Raw genomic sequence first — 19,974 nt, 5'->3', positions numbered from 1 at the left:
AATAAAAACTGACCTGCATTGCGGCTATCAGAGGCCGCAGCATGTGAATTTATGCTGTAGAGTCGCAAGCGTCCTTCCTAGGGAGAACACAGCGAGGACACCGCAGTGCTCCGAACCCTGATCTCCGAACCCTCATCTCGGGCACTGGCAGCTGCGGTCTCCTGTGGGGGAGACTTGCGGCCCTGCAGTTGAGGACCCGTCGCATCCAGGACGCAGCGGGTCCTGATTGTGAGCACATATACATACCTTACCTGCTTGTTGCGGCCCGTGATGATCGCAGCTCTATGCCTGGGGCCGGTATGACTTTACAGCATTTGAATCCATTTGTGCTGTCGCACAAAGGAACTGTCTGGGTTATACCAATGGCTGCTGCCCTCCAATCAGATGCAAGGAAGTGACGTCGCTGTATGACGTCACCTTCTTGCATCTGATTGGCGGGCAGCAGCCTTTGGAATAGCGTAGACAGCTCCTCTGCGCGGCACCACAAATGGATTTAATTGCTGTAAAGTCGTGCTGGCCCCGGGCATAGAGCTACGATTGTCAGGGGGTCTGCGGGCCGTATCAAGCAGCCTTGGGGGCCGCCCGCGGACAGCATGTTTCAGACCTCTGGACTAGGCCATCTTTATGTAGGGCAAGAATTTTTTTTCTTCAGTTCCTCAGAGAATTCTTTGCCATGACGTGCCATGTTGAATTTCCAGTGATCAGTATGAGCGAGTGTGTGAGTGATAACACTAAATTCAACACACCTGCTCCCCATTCACACCTGAGACCTTGTAACATTGAGTCACATGACACTGGGGAGGGAAAATGGTTAATTGGGCACAGTTTGGGCAATGTCATTTAGGGTTGTACTCACTTCTCTTGCCAGAGGTTTAGACATTAATGGTTGTGTGTTATTTAGAGGGCACACCAAATTTACACTCTTATACAAGCTGTACACTGAATGATTTATTTATGCTTGTAATAGATCTGTCATCAGAATATGGAAGTATGTTCTGATAACACGTCTTTTAGTTAGACTGATGGCACCAAACTATTGGGACAAATGAAGAAGTAGAAGGATTGTAGAGTTAACAAAATCTGAATTATAATTGTATAATTCCATATATTTCTCAAAAGTAGACACATGACACAAGAGAAAAGGTTTGCCGGTGTTCAAAGGGGTTATCAGGGGCTTTTTTCTTTTTTAGTACTATCGGGCTAAGCACTTCTTGGCAGGGAGTTGCCAATTACCGTATTTTTCGCTTTATAAGACGCACCTGATTATAAGACGCACCCCCAAATTTGGTGAAGGAATAGAGAATTTTTTAATAAATGGGGTCCGTCTTATAATGCCACTGTCCGTCTAACAAATAATATAGGGTATATGTCCCTCATAGCCCCCTCATCCTAAAATTAGCCCCCTTAATCTGGATATGGCCACCTTATATTGAACACGTCCCCCAGTGATGCCACATTTCCCCTATGGCTGGCAGACAGGCCCACTGTGGCTGGCAGACAGGCCCACTGTGGCTGGCAGACAGGCCCACTGTGGCTGGCAGACAGGCCCACTGTGGCTGGCAGACAGGCCCACTGTGGCTGGCAGACAGGCCCACTGTGGCTGGCAGACAGGCCCACTGTGGCTGGCAGACAGGCCCACTGTGGCTGGCAGACAGGCCCACTGTGGCTGGCAGACAGGCCCACTGTGGCTGGCAGACAGGCCCACTGTGGCTGGCAGACAGGCCCACTGTGGCTGGCAGACAGGCCCACTGTGGCTGGCAGACAGGCCCACTGTGGCTGGCAGACAGGCCCACTGTGGCTGGCAGACAGGCCCACTGTGGCTGGCAGACAGGCCCACTGTGGCTGGCAGACAGGCCCACTGTGGCTGGCAGACAGGCCCACTGTGGCTGGCAGACAGGCCCACTGTGGCTGGCAGACAGGCCCACTGTGGCTGGCAGACAGGCCCACTGTGGCTGGCAGACAGGCCCACTGTGGCTGGCAGACAGGCCCACTGTGGCTGGCAGACAGGCCCACTGTGGCTGGCAGACAGGCCCACTGTGGCTGGCAGACAGGCCCACTGTGGCTGGCAGACAGGCCCACTGTGGCTGGCAGACAGGCCCACTGTGGCTGGCAGACAGGCCCACTGTGGCTGGCAGACAGGCCCACTGTGGCTGGCAGACAGGCCCACTGTGGCTGGCAGACAGGCCCACTGTGGCTGGCAGACAGGCCCACTGTGGCTGGCAGACAGGCCCACTGTGGCTGGCAGACAGGCCCACTGTGGCTGGCAGACAGGCCCACTGTGGCTGGCAGACAGGCCCACTGTGGCTGGCAGACAGGCCCACTGTGGCTGGCAGACAGGCCCACTGTGGCTGGCAGACAGGCCCACTGTGGCTGGCAGACAGGCCCACTGTGGCTGGCAGACAGGCCCACTGTGGCTGGCAGACAGGCCCACTGTGGCTGGCAGACAGGCCCACTGTGGCTGGCAGACAGGCCCACTGTGGCTGGCAGACAGGCCCACTGTGGCTGGCAGACAGGCCCACTGTGGCTGGCAGACAGGCCCACTGTGGCTGGCAGACAGGCCCACTGTGGCTGGCAGACAGGCCCACTGTGGCTGGCAGACAGGCCCACTGTGGCTGGCAGACAGGCCCACTGTGGCTGGCAGACAGGCCCACTGTGGCTGGCAGACAGGCCCACTGTGGCTGGCAGACAGGCCCACTGTGGCTGGCAGACAGGCCCACTGTGGCTGGCAGACAGGCCCACTGTGGCTGGCAGACAGGCCCACTGTGGCTGGCAGACAGGCCCACTGTGGCTGGCAGACAGGCCCACTGTGGCTGGCAGACAGGCCCACTGTGGCTGGCAGACAGGCCCACTGTGGCTGGCAGACAGGCCCACTGTGGCTGGCAGACAGGCCCACATCACCCACTGTGGCTGGCAGACAGGGCCACATCACCCACTGTGGCTGGCAGACAGGGCCACATCACCCTCTGTGGCTGGCAGACAGGGCCACATCACCCTCTGTGGCAGGCAGACAGGGCCACATCACCCTCTGTGGCAGGCAGACAGGGCCACATCACCCTCTGTGGCAGGCAGACAGGGCCACATCACCCTCTGTGGCATATCGCCCCCATGTTGCTGCTTTTAGTAAAATAAACTCTTTCCTTACCTTCTGCAGCACAGTCCTGTCTCATGTCTCCCTCCTCGGGATTGAACTCCTCCTGTCTCCTGCACTTCCTACTTCCTAGTTATAGTGGAGGTCATGTGATCGGCACGGCAGAGTGAAATCTCTGTGTGCCTAATCACAGCCAGCAGGAGGGAGACCGCCAGATGCTGGAGGAGGTGAGTAAAGAGTTTATTATTTTACTATGGGCAGCACGGGAGGCCATATCTAACACAGAGGGAGGGGAGATCCTGTGCAATCAAAGGTAAGCACAGGCAGATAATATGCACAGCTCCCTCAGCCCATCAGCGCGATGCAGTTTCAGCACCATGCTTCTGATGGACAGCGGCTGTGCATATTATATGAGCGGGAGAGCAGGAGATCAAACGCTGCCGCTCCCAGCCCCAAGCAGTCCCCAGCACCGCTCCAGAGCTGCCTGCACCTCCACTGGACTCTGTGTGTGTGTGTGTGTGTGTGTGTGTGTGTGTGTGTGTGTGTGTGTGTGTGTGTGTGTGTGTGTGTGTGTGTGTGTGTGTGTGTGTGTGTGTGTGTGTATATATATATATATATATATATATACACCCCCCCCCCCGTATATTCGGATTATAAGACGCACCCCCTACTTTCCCCCAAAATTTGGGGGAACAAAAGTGCGTCTTATAAAGCGAAACATACGGTACTTCTTGTTCTACCTTCCTCCGATCCCTCCTGTCTTGAGTAGTCATAGATCCGATCCTGGCTGTGCTTCTTGCTCTTTCTGTAACCTATCCACAGCACTTCTTTCTCTTCCACTCAATTCTGTGGCTGGTGAGACAACACCGATGTCATGTTGATTCACAGTTGTATTATTGTATACATTCTTTGATTGAAAATGCCTTTTACCTAAACCATTGCCAGTTGCATTATAAGTTAACTGCTCCACCTTTTCTCAGGTATTAGACCCCGCTTTACAAATTGCTGATTTGGCATTCCCTCCGTCTTCTATCACAACGTCAACTCTTCGAATGCAGGTAAGGAACTTGGAACCGCGTTTCTTAATGTTTCTAAGTAAAGTGCTCCCTGTTCACATCAACTATACATGAAATTACGCCTCCCCCAAGGACATAATCCTGCACTGTGCTGCGTATATTAAACTGCCAGCATGAGGTCAGTGCCGTTACACCTAGAGAGATGGCATTAACTCCATGGGGGGCACACTTTAAGTTGGCAGCTTAAAGTGTGAGTCAAGAATCTGTATCAGGAGCACATAGCTTGCCAAAATAGTTTCCTAATTAAAGCATTATTATTTTGCCACTGAATGATGTTCTCTCCATTTCCTTTTACTGTAATATGTTGTAAGTGTAGTCTTAAGGATTACACTTTTGACAAGAAAAAAAACCTCTTCTTCACATGTTTGTGATATAATAATAATAATAATAATAATAATAATAATCATTTATAAAGCTCTGTTAATTCACATACAGTACATTGGCAACACTGTCTCCATTGGGACTCACAATCTAGGTTCCCTATGAGTATGCTTTTGGAGTGTAGGAGGAAACCGGATAACCCGGAGGGAACCCACACAAACACGGGGAGAACGTACAAACGCCTTGCAGATGGTGTCCTTGGTGGGATTTGAACCCAGGACCCCAGCACTGCAAGGCTACGGAGGAGAGATGGAGAGAAATCCCTCCCTCCCCTCCTCCGTGCCGGCCTGCCCCTCCGCAGCGCTGGTCCGCCCCCCCCCCCCCCCGTAGCTGAGGTCCGCTCGCACAGTCAGACCTCAGTTGCATGGATACTAGCATGACACTCTGCTCCTGCTGTGCTGCCAGCGTGAGCCGAGTGTCAGGCGAGCATTGCACTAATTAATGCCCTGTGTGGCCCTGGCCTAATTCATGGAGAAAGATGTTAGGCTCTGTTCACACTAGAAAAAGGATTTTTCTCAAGAAATTTCTTGAGTCTGAAAGATTAGCGCACTTGCGGTAAAAAAACGCACCGAAAACTACGTGTACTTATCGCGTTTTTGGTGCATTTTTCCGCAGGTTGGTCCCTTGCGTTTTTTTTTTACTATTATCTATGGCAAAAAATGCAGGTAACTGCAGAAACGAAGTGACATGCTCATTGTTTTTCTCAAAAAATTCTGCAGAAAGAATGTTCTTGAGAAAAAAACGCAGTGTGCGCACAGCTATTTTTTTTCCATAGCTTTTGCTGGGGAATGTCTGCAGAAAGGTTACAACCATTTTCTCAAGAAATTTCTGCAGCAAAAATGCAAAAAAAAGCGGTTAAAAACGCAGTGTGTGAATAAGACCTAATACTTGCAATAAGTACCGCAATCTTGATGCAGTTCTACCCAGGGGTCCCATATGGCATAAGAGTTTTCTAGGCCGTCTGACTGCGTTCCATCAATGGGTTCATGTACAGTAGCATTGTCTTATCATGTCTGTCTTTAACCGCTTGGAAATTTTGAGGTTTTGCTGCATTTTTTGCACGCGGATGACATGTATGAAGGGTCTATTATACATGTTTAGCGAAACCAAAGAAATGAGCCTAAACATAAGTTTGTATACATGCAATGCATAAGAGCACATTCACACTGTGGCCATTTCACAGGCAAAACCCATGGAAAAAAATAAAATAATTAAATAAACTGTTATAGATCATGTAATGACATAGGTTACTTAGTTGTAATTTTTATCATAAAAGCCATCCCAACGTGACATGGTGTACTCAGTCGGGAAGGTACTAGCCTGTCTCCAATATCAAAACCTTATTTTTTGGCAGTCACTCTCATTGTGAATAAAGGCAGGGCAGGGGCACCAACTATTTAGCCACCTGTCCATTAGAAGGTATATAGATAAATGCCTAGTTCAGAAAGGGAGGAAAAGTACAAAAACTGCAACAAAACCAAAGAAATGTAGGTAAGGTTTTAATATCGGGGACAAGCTAGGATCATCCTGACTGGGGACACCTTGTTGCGGTAGGATGGCCTTTATGCTTTTTTTTGCTCAAAACTGCATTAATCAAGTATGTTATTTTCATGTACGTCTTCTGATTACATACTTTAGTGTATTTGCTATGTTTTTTTTCTTGGGTTTTACAGTACATGTTTAGTAAAGTTACTATACTGACCAAATACTCTGAAAGAATTGACATGCTGTGGATTTAAAAATATGCAGAAGTGCTCAAATTCAATTAGGGGGAAAAAAAAGCGTGTATGACATTTCTGAACTCTCATAGCCTTTGTTAGTACTGTAAAATGCAGCTTCTTTTGTGCAGAAGAAAATGCTGCATGGGAACATAGCCTTTAGGCTGCGTGCCCACAATCAGTGTTCACTGCGTTTTGGACTCAGCATGCTTCAGCTGCATCTAAAACACTGCGATGTACAGTGGATGGGATTTCTAGAAATCCCGTGCACTCTATGCTTGTTTTTCCCGGTAGCAAACACTGAACTGCCATGCGACTTTTCAAGATGCAGCATGTCAATTGTTTGCTGCAGAGTTGCAAGTGTTCTTCATAGAGAGAACAGAAGCGAGAGACCGCAGCGCCCCGAACACTGATAGTGGGTATGAGCAGCTGCGTTCTCCTGTGGAGGAGACTCGCAGCCCCACAAGTCATGACCCTGGAGTCCTGATCGTGGGAACGTACCCTAAGGGGCACTTTGCACACTACGACATCGCAGGTGCAATGTCGGTGGGGTCAAATTGAAAGTGACGCACATCCGGCGTCGCAGGCGATATCGTAGTGTGTAAAGCCTTTTTGATACGATTAACGAGCGCAAAATCGTCGTAATCGTATCATCGGTGTAGCCTCGGTCATTTCCATAATTTGGAAATGACAGATGCTACGATGTTGTTCCTCGTTCCTGCGGCAGCACACATCGCTGTGTGTGAAGCCACAGGAGCGAGTAACATCTCCTACCTGCGACCTGTGGCTCACGCCAGCTATGCGGAAGGAATGAGGTGGGCGGGATGTTTACGTCCCGCTCATCTCCGCCCCTCCGCTTCTATTGGCCGCCTGCCGTGTGATGTCGCTATGACTCCACACGACCCGCCCCCTTAATAAGGAGGCAGGTCGCCGGCCAGAGTGACGTTGCAGGGCAGGTGAGTGCATGTGAAGCTGGCGTAGCGATAATGTTCACTACGCCAGCTATCACCATGATATCGCAGCTGTGACGGGGGCGGGGACTATCGCGCTCGGCATCGCTCATCGGCTTGCGATGTCGTAGTGTGCAAAATGCCCCTTAGTCTGCTGGTGGTTCTCTCTACGCAGCCTCCGTGATATCTTCCTCTACAGAATCGTGAGTCCTCTTTCCTGTGTAATGGTTTGATCAGCTATGTAAAACCCTCTCCCCTTCCTGAGCTCTTATTTCAAGCAATGAGCAAAGAGGAGGAGCAGATGACATTACTTCCATGTTGACAACAGCTAGAAGCAATGTGCTGTCTATTCTATGTCAGAAACAGCAGGACAGCCAGCTATATACAGGAATTGCACACACTCTACATCAACAAATTACCGTATTTTTTGGACCATAAGACACACTTTTTTCCCCCCAAATGTCGGGGGAAAGTGGGGGGTGCGTCTTATGGTCTGACTATAAGGCTGCGGGGAATGAGGGTGCCGCGGTGCAGCGGGTCATCGGCGGCACGAGCAGGCTGTAACAGCCTGCCGTGACCACGTGGGCCCGCTCATTACATATGCACGCCCATCCTCCCGCCCATCATCTCTCAGCGAAACCGGCGCTGACAGGTGGGCGGGGTGATGGGCGGCGGGGGGGGGTGCGTGCATAATTAGCAGCCGGCCGTGATCACCCCTGGCAACTACAGCCTGGAGTGATCATGTGCGGCTGTATTCACTGCCCCCCGTGCATCATTATCAGCGCGGAGTGCAGTGAATCAGTGTACTCACCCGTCACCGTGTGTGGAGCCGCCCCCCTGCAGCATCGTGTCTTCCTGTCTGTGCCGGCGGTCAGCTGATCTGGACACTAGCGGCGCGCACCGCGATGACGTCATCGCTGTGCGCGCCGCTAGTATCCACCAGAATCGATCAGCTTACCGCCGGCACAGACAGGAAGACGCGATGCTGCAGACACCGGTGACGGCTCAACACAGCGGCGCTGCAGCTGAGACAGAGATCGGTGCTTCAGGGAGTGAGGAAGGGTAAGTATAAACGTTTATTTTTTTTTTTCCTGTGCCACAGGATACACGCCATTTACCAGGATGGGGGCATTTCATGAGCAGGATGGATGGGGGCATTTCATGAGCAGGATGGATGGGGGGCATTTCATGAGCTGGATGGATGGGGGGCATTTCATGACCAGGATGGATGGGGGCATTTCATGAGCAGGATGGATGGGGGCATTTCATGAGCAGGATGGATGAGGGCATTTCATGAGCAGGATGGATGGGGGCATTTCATGAGCAGGATGGATGAGGGCATTTCATGAGCAGGATGGATGGGGGCATTTCATGAGCAGGATGGATGGGGGCATTTCATGAGCAGGATGGATGGGGGCATTTCATGAGCAGGATGGATGGGGGCATTTCATGAGCAGGATGGATGGGGGCATTTCATGAGCAGGATGGATGGGGGCATTTCATGAGCAGGATGGATGGGGGCATTTCATGAGCAGGATGGATGGGGGCATTTCATGAGCAGGATGGATGGGGGCATTTCATGAGCAGGATGGATGGTGCATTTCATGAGCAGGATGGATGGGGGCATTTCATGAGCAGGATGGATGGGGGCATTTCATGAGCAGGATGGATGGGGGCATTTCATGAGCAGGATGGATGGGGGCATTTCATGAGCAGGATGGATGGGGGCATTTCATGAGCAGGATGGATGGGGGCATTTCATGAGCAGGATGGATGGGGGCATATCTTGAGCATGATGGATGGGGGCATATCATGAGCAGGATGGATGGGGGCATATCATGAGCAGGATGGATGGGGGCATATCATGAGCAGGATGGATGGGGGCATATCATGAGCAGGATGGATGGGGGCATATCATGAGCAGGATGGATGGGGGCATATCATGAGCAGGATGGATGGGGGTATATCATGAGCAGGATGGATGGGGGGTATATTATTAGCAGGATGGGGGGTATATGAGCAGGATCATATACAAGGCAGGAGGATCCTTATCAGAATGGGGTACCTTAGTAGAGAATTTGGGGACATTACCCCCATAACAGTGTCAGCAGCAGATCCTCACCCCATAAGTGTGTCATGACCATATTTTTTGGTTAAAATTTTATTTTCCTATTTTCCTCCTCTAAAACCAGGGTGCGTCTTATGGTCAGGTGCGTCTTATAGTCCGAAAAATACGGTAGTTTCCCAGTCAGCCAGCCCCCATGTATTACCATTACAGAGGCAGAGGTTCCTCTCTCAATCTGTCTGTCTTGCTCCACCACCAATCCCAGTTGTGTGTGTACAATATCAAGTCTTTTGTGCAGTTACTTTACAATTAAAGTATATAAATATATTTGATAAATTTACTTATGCAAAGCATCTAAAGGATTTTGTCACCGGACTACCTTGATAACTGCGTATTATAATTCACCATAAATATGTATGCGTGCATTTTTGGTGCTGAACCGCTTCTGTGATGTCAATGATATATGCAACATTCTCTTTTAGAATTCTATTGTAATGCAAAGTTTTTAAGATGGTCTGAACTTTTTGGTTTTTTTGGACTTTATTACAGGATATGGAAGTACGTGCTGTGTTTCTTCGCCTTTTTGCTCAGGTTTTGCAAGGATATCGTTGTTGTCTTCAACTGATAAGAGTTCACCCTGAGCCCGTTATACGGTTCCATAAGGTTGGTTCACTCCCATTGTTTTAAGTTCTAAATGTCCGTTATGTTTGTTTTGTGAATAACATTTTCCATTTAACAAACATTTTATTTTCCAGGCTTCTTTTTTTGGTCAGCGTGGGTTAGTAGAAGATGACTTTTTAACCAAGGTGCTGGAGGGCATGGCATTTGCCGGATTTGTGACGGAGAGAGGTCCACCATACAGATCACTGGATTTATTTGATGAGGTAGATGCACTGAATTACATAGAACATTTATATTACCACTAAATAGTAGCTTTTTGATCACATCAGTTCTTTATTTTGTGTCTTCTCCACAGCTTGTTGCTTATGATGTGCACAAAATACAATATGAGGAGGGAACTCAAAAAAACCTAATGAAGCACGTGCAAGAACTAGCTGAGAAGCTCTACAGAAATGTAAGGTTTGGGGTTTTTTTTTTAGGTTGATGCATTATATAAATTTTTATTATACTGCAAGTTGATTTTGCCATTTATAGTCTGGACTCGCATGTTTGTGGACCAGGAACAGTCAGCACTCAAACTTTTCCTGGACTGGTTGACATAGTCGCATAAGCAGCTTCCACCAGACAGCTGTCAGACAAGCAGAAGTGGTGGAGTTTAGGCTTGGATTTTGTGAGTGTTTGATCTGGCACCGCCGAGATGACAGTGGTTGCTTATTCAAAGCGTGGTGTAATTTTAATTTATGCATTGATTTGTAGATTGAATTTAGCATATAGAGCGGTGTTAAGAAAGATTTTCAGTTAAAATATGATATTCATGTGGTGATTTAGGGGTAGAAAAAAGTTCCCTTTAACCCCTTCAGCCCCCGGGCACTTTCCATTTTTGTTTTTTGCTCCCCTTCTTCCGAGAGCCGTAACTTTTTATTTTTTATTTTTCCATCAATCTTGCCATATAAGGGCTTGTTTTTTGCGGGACGAGTTGTTCTTTTAAATGAAACCATAAGTTTTACCATATAGTGTACTGGAAAACGGCAAAAAAATTCAAAGTGCGGAAAAATTGCAAAAAAAGTGTGATCGTACAATAGTTTTTGGGAAAACAGCTGATATGTGCGCGGATCGCCGCCGCCTGCCCACGGCAGGGGGCGGGGATTAACGGAACACGATCCATGACGTACCCAATACGTCATGGGTCGTTAAGGGGTTAAACCTTGCCACAATTCAATTTTAATTATAAAGTAGTACTTTCTCGTTTATCTCATTGGGGGACACAGAACCATGGGATACTCTGCTGCCACCTAGAGTCTGACACTATTATTGCATTTAAATAAAATTGGTTCCTCCCCGGCAGACTATATGTTGTCTCCTCAGTTTCTTGTAGTGCCAGTTAGAAGCGGGGTCTATCTCAAACTTGTCTTAGGTTAGGCACCTATTATGCAGCCTTTTTTGCTTTGTGTTTTAGGCGGATGTCTATGGGTACCAGAGTGTAATTGTGCACTATGTTTCACTCATGTAACGAGCGACCGAGAGTACAGGTGGTAATTGTTAAAACCATATCTTTTTGCGTGGGTGTGGGTGGACCAATGTACCTTAACACTGTCGGTGGTCAGGTACTGGGGCAGAGGACCGTAAGCAAACTAGTTCTTAGCCGCCACCCCGCATAGCGTGTGTGTGCATGGAGCATAAGTTAAGGGGATCCAGATCTTCAGGACAGGTTTGTATAGCTTTTTCATGAGCCTCCCCCCTCTACTCCTTTCCTTCAGGTGGGCTCCAGGGGGAGAGCAGGGAATGGTCCTTGTATAAGGGTCAGTTCCTGCTTGCTGCTCTTCTTGCCCATCGGAGCTCTCCTCAGCCTTAGCTTGTCAAGGTTGGTCAGCTCACTGCTACTTGTGTTTTTGCGAGCATCTTTCCCCCCTTTCTTGCCTGATCAGGTTGCGCAGGAAGGGAAATATTTTGCTTATTTGGAACCAGGCTACATGAAATCATTTTGGAAACTACAGGCGACAGAAGCACCCTGCTTCTTCATTCCAGGGCCAACTGTCCCTTTTGGACGCATGAAACCTTTCAGGTTTGACCCCTTTGTCAGTTTCCAGTACCAGACAAGCCAAGTCAGCAGGACAGACCAAAGGTTTCTCAGGAGCCTAGAAGAGTTACCTTTCCTTTATATCTGCACCCACTGGACACTCCATTGAATGAGGGTTTTGGCCCTCCGGATCCAGGGGTAACAGGAAGATCAATTTTTGACGGGTAGCCCATACTTGGGAATTTCTCTCAAGTGGGTGGCCACTTACTCCTTTTTCAAGAGGCATGGCTTAGGGCAATCAGCGATATTGGGTCTTCGGGTTACAGAATAGAGTTCACCACTCTGTCAGGATCTTTTGTTCTCTCCCTCACAGATTTTCCATAGCTTCCTTCCTTCGGGCAGGGGTGATTGTAAGGTAATAGTACATCAAGTTCACCATTACTGTCATCCAGCGTTCTTTTGTAAATACCTGATGTCCCGTGTACAAGAATTTTTCAAGTAATGAAGAAGCTGTTCATTTGAGTTGGACTATTTTGTTTCAGTGATTTGTAAGGGTTCTTTTTTTTTTTTTTTTTTTAGAGCGCTTCAGGGGGTTTTATTGAAATATATGTCAGCGTCAAAAAGGACAGTATTGTGAGGCCTATTTTACGTGTAAAGAGCCTGAACAAATGGGTTTGACTTCATCGCTTGAAGATGGAGTCGCTCCAGTCAGTGATAGCTTTTGAGGATGCCAGAAATTTTTTTCAGTGGATAGATTTTTGTGACAATTATTTACAGTACAGACCAAAAGTTTGGACACACCTTCTCATTCAAAGCGTTTTCTTTATTTTCATGACTCTGAAAATTGTAGATTCACATTGAAGGCATCAAAACTATGAATTAACACATGTGAAATGAAATACTTAACAAAAAAGTGTGAAACATGATGGCGTTGGTGAAGATGAGGATGTTGGTAACGTTCCAGGCTGTCACATTTGTTCTATTTCCGTCAAGACCTCTACAAAACATGCTTCTAGTCTCTTGGGACAGGTCAATACAGTCCCTAGATTGGCCTATACATCTCTCCCTTCGCTGTTGCCAGTCTCAGGTGGTGGCTAACGTTCCCCCTGTTAACTCGGAGTCGCTCCTTTCGCCCTATTCAGTGGCAGGTGCTCATTACAGATCCCAGACTTTCTGGCTGGGGAGCGATCTTCTGTCACTTGATGATCCAGGAAGTTTGGAGCAGCCCGAAGAAACTCTTTCCAATCAATGTGCTGGAGCTCAGACTGGTCCATCTGACCCTTTTACATTGGCTACAATTAGTTGACTATCAGGATTCAGTCAAACAGTGCTACTGCAGTAGCCTATATCAGTCACCAAGGAGGCACACAAAGCTGCCATAGTGGAGATCAGAGATTTTGGATTGGGCAGAGGGCAAGGTTCCACTAATCTCAGCTCTGACCTCAGGCACACTCGCTGACTTCACAGTTGTGGCTCTGTCAGTGTGTGCCTGAGAACGCAGTGATCAGTCATGTTTTCTAAAGTGACCGCATATTGCGACATCAGATGTAGCAGAACTGGGATCGTCTCGCGATATTGTTTCTGTGGATTACGTTGGACCTGCAGGGGTGTTTTAGGGGGTTAATAAATTGGAAAAAGGATGCTTTTGTTAGTTTTTGTTTTTTAAATAAAGGATTTTTCTATGTGGTTTGTGTTTATCGCTCTGATCAGCAGAAGCGATTAGACCATGCAGGCATAAGTACTAGTAAAATCAATAAAAAAAAAATTAAAAGTTTTTTACAATATGGAAAAAACCCTAAAAGTTAAAATCATCCCCCTTTCGCCCCATTGAAAATAAAACAATAAAAAATACACATGATGTATTGCTGCGTTCAGAAATGCCCAATATATCAAAATATAAAATCAATTAATCTGATCGGTAAAGGGCATAATGCAACATTACATTAAAATGCAAGAATAGTCGATCAAAGCATTGCATCTACTAAAAATGGTAAAATTAAAAACATTAGCTCAAGACGCAAAAAATAAGCTGTCACTGAGCTCCAGATTCTGAAAAATGAAATTGCTACAGGTCTTGGAAAAAGGCAACAAAAGCGCCATTATTTTTTTTTTTTTTAACAAATACAAACTTCTGAATTTGACCTGGGTAATCATATTACTAGGTCAACTTTACCATATAGTGAACATGGTAATTATACCCCCAAAAAAAACAATTGTGGAATTGCACTGGTGGTGTTCAAAAGTACAACTTGAGGGAGTAGTTTGAAGGCATATACAGTGCCATGCGAAAATATTCGGCCCCCTTGAATTTTTCAACCTTTTCCCACATGTCAGGCTTCAAACATAAAGATAAAAAATGTTAATGTTATGGTGAAGAATCAGCAACAAGTGGGAACAATTGTGAAGGAGAACGATATTTATTGCTTATTTTATATTTTTGTAAAAAATAAAAAACTGAAAATTGGGGCATGCAATATTATTCATCCCCTTTACTTTCAGTGCAGCAAACTCACTCCAGAAGTTCATTGAGGATCTCTGAATGATCCAATGCTGTCCTAAATGACTGATGATGATAAATATAAGCCTCCTGTGTGTAATCAAGTCTCTGTATAAAGGCACCTGCTCTGTGATAGTCTCAGTGTTCTGTTTAAAGCGCAGAGAGCATCATGAAGACCAAGGAACACAACAGGCAGGTCCGTGATACGGTTGTGGAGAAGTTTAAAGCCGGATTTGGTTGCAAAAAGATTTCCAAAACTTTAAACATCCCAAGAAGCACTGTGCAAGCTTTCATATTGAAATGGAAGGAGTATCATACCACTGCAAATCTACCAAGGCCCTTCCGTCCCTCAAAAATTTCATGTCAAACAAGGAGAAGACTGATCAGTGATGCAGCCAAGAGGCCCATGATCACTCTGGATGAACTACATACATCTACAGCTGAGGTGGGAGAGTCTGTCCATAGGACAACAATCAGTCGTACACTGCACAAATCTGGCCTTTATGGAAGAATGTCAAGAGGAAAGCCATTTATCAAAGATATCCATAAAAAGTGTCGTTTAAAGTTTACCACAAGCCACCTGGGAGACACCAAACATGTGGAAGAAGGTGCTCTGGTCAGATGAAACCAAAATCGAACTATTTGGGCACAATACCAAATGATATGTTTTGGCGTAAAAGCAACCCAGCTCATCACCCTGAACACACCATCCGCACTGTCAAACATGGTGGTGGCAGCATCATGGTTTGGGCTTGCTTTTCTTCAGTAGGGACAGGGAAGATGGTTAAAATTGATGGGAAAATGGATGGTGCCAAATACAGGACAATTCTTGAAGAAAACCTGCTGGAGTCTGCAAAAGACCTTAGACTGGGACGGATATTTGTCTTTCAATAAGACAATGATCCCAAACATAAAGCAAAATCTACAATGGATTGGTTCACAAATAAACGTATCCAGGTGTTAGAATGGCCAAGTCAAAGTCCAGACCTGAATCCAATCGAGAATCTGTGGAAAGAGCTGAAAACTGCTGTTCACAAACGCTCTCCATTCAACCTCAGTCAGCTCGAGCTATTTGCGAAAGAAGAATGAGCAAGAATTTCAGTCTCTCGATGTACAAAACTGATAGAGACATACCCCAAGCGACTTGCAGCTGTAATTGCAGCATAAGGTGGCGCTACAAAGTATTAACTTAAAGGGGCCAAATAATATTGTACGCCCCAATTTTCAGTTTTTTTATTATTTACAAAAATTTAAAATAAGCCATAAATATCATTCACCTTCACAACTGTGTCCCTCTTGTTGTTGATTCTTCACCATAAAATTAAAATTTTGATCTTTATGTTTAAAGAATAAAATGTGGGAAAAGGTTGGAAAATTCAAGGGAGCCGAATACCTTCATAAGGTACTGTGTCATTAGGAATCCTTTTCGACAGCATTATTTTTTATCTTTATTTTTAATAGGGGAAAAGGGGTGTGATTTGAACTTTTTTTTTAACTTTTCACTGTTGTAAATTGTAAGCAAAATTTTGGTCTAAGCACAGAAGAACCTGCATACCGTCCTCTATGCAATAGCATTCATATCACTGGCAGCGTGCAGACCTCAGCCCACTGCGGCTGGAAGTGTCAGAGGATGAGATGGCAATAGCGTTTTCATCTACAGGAAATGAGAAGCCGCTTAGAGAAGACTTGGTGACGATATCAGAATATGCAGGGCTATAAGATTTGCAGTTGTCATCCAGTATTGGGCGTTTACTTATAGTTTTCCTTTTCAGTAACACTAGACATTATGACTGCACTTAAGGCCACTTCACACATAACGAGATCGCTAACGACATCGTTGCTACGTCACAGTTTCTGTGACAAAACAACGACTTCACCAGCGATCTCGTTATGTTTGACACATACCAATGATCCGCCCCCTGCTGTCAGATCGTTTGTCGTTGCTGAATGTCCTGGGCCATTTTTGGCTCGTTGGAGTGCTGCTGGGCAGGATGGATCTGTATGTTTGATACCTAGCAACAATCTTGTTAACGACCTAGATGAGAACTTAGTGTGACACGTAGGCGTGTAGTTGCGTCACCTTTTCCGCGCCCCCTCTGCACCGATTGGTTGGCGCTGAAACAGTACTGCGTTCTGATTTGGGTATCGCTTCATGCTTTGTTCCTTTTTGAGCCTTGCTTTGAGGATAGAACCTGTGACTACACCCGGATTCATTCGTACTTTGTTCCCGATTGCTTGCTTGCTTTTCGGATCGAAGCTGAAGTCGCAGGTTCTATTCTCAAAGCAAGGCTCAAAAAGGGAGAAATGATGAAGTGATACAAAATTGCTTTCTAGGCCGGCCGCCTAATCAGAACTCCGTATTGGCCACCAATCGGAGCAGAGGGGTGTGGAAAAGGGAACGCATATGCATGCCTACGTGGCTTACAGCGTCAAACGCTACGCCCCTATTCGAGGTCAGAATCGTTACATAGCTGCTGTGTGACAGGGTCCCAACGCGATCGTTATACAGGTCGCTGCATCGTTACTAAAGTCGTTGGGAAAATGACTGTGTCACATCTCACCAACGATCTCACCAATGATTTAACAACTATCTGTGACGTAGTAACGATCTCGTTAACGATCTCGCTATGTGTGACTGGACCTTTAGAATTGTACTTTGCTTCACATGCAAATGATATCCCTATTGTATATTTGTTTGATCAAGGTAGCTGTCTGAATGTAAGCTTTCCAAGAACAGATTTATGAGCAGTAATGATAAAGTTTATTACTTTTAATGTCCCATTGTTGTTTTAGCACAGTTATTTATTTAATTCACGAGTTGCTATGTTTAAATTAGAATTCATCTACTATCTTTGTGGACATGTTAAAAATAAGCTTCTTCATGTCTTATTCTGGGTTAGGGGAGATGCAGCATATCACAAAAGTGAGTACACCTCTCACATTTTTGTAAATTTTTATTATATCTTTTCATGGGACAACACCGAAGATATGCCACTTTGATACAATATAAATTAGTCCGTGTACAGCTTGTATAACAGTGTAAATTTATTGTGTCCTCTAAATAACTCAACACACTGCCATTTAATGTCTAAACCACTGGCAACAAAAGTGACTACACCCCTAAGTGAAAATGTACAAATTCTGCCCAAAGTGTCAATATTTTCAAGCACCACGTTAACTCTCTTCGGCATGGAGTTCATTAGAGCTTCACAGGAGCCACTGGAATCCTCTGCCATCCCTCCATGACATCACGGAGCTAGTGGATGTTAGAGACTTTGTGCTCCACCTTCCATTTGACAATACAGCCCAGATTCTCTGTAGGGTTTAGGTCTGGAGACATGCTTGGCCAGTCCAGTACATTTACTCTCTCAGCTTTTTTAATAAGGTAGTGGTTGTCTTGTAGGTGTGTTTGAGGTCTTTATCCTGTTACAAATGCTGCTCTGCGGCCCAGTTTCTGATGGGATGGGGTCATGCTCTGCTTCAGTATGTCAGTACATGTCGGCAGTCATGGTTCCCTCAATGAACTGTAGCTCTCCACAGTTGGCAGCACTCGTGCAGCCCCAAACCAGGACACTCCCACAACCATTCTTGAGTGTAGGTATCCTCTTTAAAAGAGGCTTCCTGCTGGGATTACAGCCATGCAGATAACTTAGATGCAGTGTGTGATGTATGGTCTGAGCACTGAAAGGCTAACCCAACACACACACACACACACACACACACACACACACACACACACACACACACACACACACACACACACACACACACACACACACACACACACCTTTAGCCTTTATAGCAATGCTGGCAGAGCTCATACATCTATTTTGAAAACACAACCTCTGGATATGACTGAGCACGTGCACTCAACTTCTTTGGTCGACCATGGCGAGACATGTTCTAAGTGGAACTTGTGTTGTTAAACTGCTGTATGGTCTTGGCCACCGTGGTGCAGCTCAGTTTCAGGGTCTTGTCAATCTTCTTATAACCTAGGTCATCTTTCTATAGAGCAACAATATTTTTTTTTTTCCAGATTTTCATTTTTTTGTTACGAGGGGCTATGTTGAACTTCCATTGACCAATATGAGAGAGTGTGTGAGCGTTGACACCAAATTTATCACACCTTCTCCCAATTGATGCATGAGACCTTGTAAGGCTACATGCGCACGCTGCTTCTTTTTCGTGTTCACAAACTGCAGCCAAAACTGCAGCCAAAACTGCAGCCAAAACTGCAGCTAAAACTGCACCTTGTCAGAGAGAGCCTGGAAATGTCACAAAAAATGTAGGTGCTTTTTTGGTGCGTTTTTGCTGCTTTTTTGTCTGCAGTTTTGTCAACAATTGTTTCATGTATTTCTTTGTCGCTCCATTGGGAGACCCAGACAATTGGGTGTATAGGCTATGCCTCCGGAGGCCGCACAAAGTATTACACTAAAAGTGTAAAGCCCCTCCCCTTCTGCCTATACACCCCCCGTGCTCCCACGGGCTCCTCAGTTTTTTGCTTTGTGGCATGTACGGCTTCACTCCCGGCAGGTTCCACTGACCCTCATTGTGTGCACTGCTCGGCCCCTGTGGCACTTACTCAGCCAGAGCCTCTGCTAAGGGGGGCCCAGGGGGAACCACCTGCTAACACTGTCCAGGTGACAGGGACGGAGTTTACAGTTTTTACTGAACGGCTTTCTGAGACTATGGCTAAGATACTAGAAGCTTTGCAGTCCAGACCGGTATCTCAGACAATGGACACTGTGGAATCATTGCCACCTGGTTCCCCTCAGTCGGAACAACCATGTCCTCCCGGGGTGTCCCATAGATCCCAGGGTGAGGTCTCTGACAATGATCTTATCGCGTCCATAAATCAAATGTTGGATATTTCTCCCTCAGCTCCTCCAGTTGAGGAGTCAGCTTCTCAGCAGGAGAAATTCCGTTTCAGGTTCCCCAAGCGTACAACGAGTATGTTTCTGGACCACTCTGACTTCAGAGAGGCAGTCCAGAAACACCGGGCTTGTCCAGATAAGCGTTTTTCTAAGCGCCTTAAGGATACACGTTATCCCTTCCCCCCCTGACGTGGTCAAGGGCTGGACTCCGTGTCCCAAGGTGGATCCTCCAATCTCCAGACTGGCGGCTAGATCCATAGTTGCAGTTGAAGATGGGGCTTCGCTCAAGGATGCCACTGACAGACAGATGGAGCTCTGGTTGAAATCCATCTATGAAGCTATCGGCGCGTCTTTTGCTCCAGCATTCGCAGCCGTATGGGCACTCCAAGCTATTGCAGCGGGTCAAGCGCAAATTGACGCACTTACACGTACGTCTGCGCCGCAAGTGGCGTCCATAACTTCTCAAACGTCGGCATTTGCGTCCTACGCTATTAATGCTGTCCTGGACTCTGCGAGCCGTACGGCGGTTGCAGCCGACAATTCGGTGGCAATACGCAGGGCCTTGTGGCTACGGGAATGGAAGGCAGATTCGGCTTCCAAAAAGTGCTTAACCGGTTTACCATTTTCTGGCGACCGTTTGTTTGGTGAGAGGCTGGATGAAATCATCAAACAATCCAAGGGAAAGGA

The 19,974-nt window shown here is 46.7% G+C and overlaps 1 protein-coding gene across 7 annotated transcripts in view; it reads left to right on the top strand.

The window, feature by feature from the left end:
* SBF1 (SET binding factor 1) overlaps positions 1-19,974 on the top strand; it is a 209,865-nt gene that overhangs the window by 100,840 nt on the left and 89,051 nt on the right. For all 7 annotated transcript variants that reach the window (XM_075345423.1, XM_075345422.1, XM_075345421.1 and 4 more), the window contains 4 exons: positions 4,069-4,146; positions 9,828-9,941; positions 10,034-10,162; positions 10,255-10,353. In XM_075345423.1, coding sequence (XP_075201538.1) covers positions 4,069-4,146; positions 9,828-9,941; positions 10,034-10,162; positions 10,255-10,353 — 420 coding nt within the window. The remainder of the gene's footprint in view (positions 1-4,068; positions 4,147-9,827; positions 9,942-10,033; positions 10,163-10,254; positions 10,354-19,974) is intronic.

This window comes from Anomaloglossus baeobatrachus, chromosome 4 (genome assembly GCF_048569485.1).
Source record: "Anomaloglossus baeobatrachus isolate aAnoBae1 chromosome 4, aAnoBae1.hap1, whole genome shotgun sequence".
Lineage (NCBI taxonomy): Eukaryota > Metazoa > Chordata > Amphibia > Anura > Aromobatidae > Anomaloglossus > Anomaloglossus baeobatrachus.
Note: the sequence above shows the minus strand (reverse complement) of the source record. Positions and strands in the feature narration are given on the sequence as shown.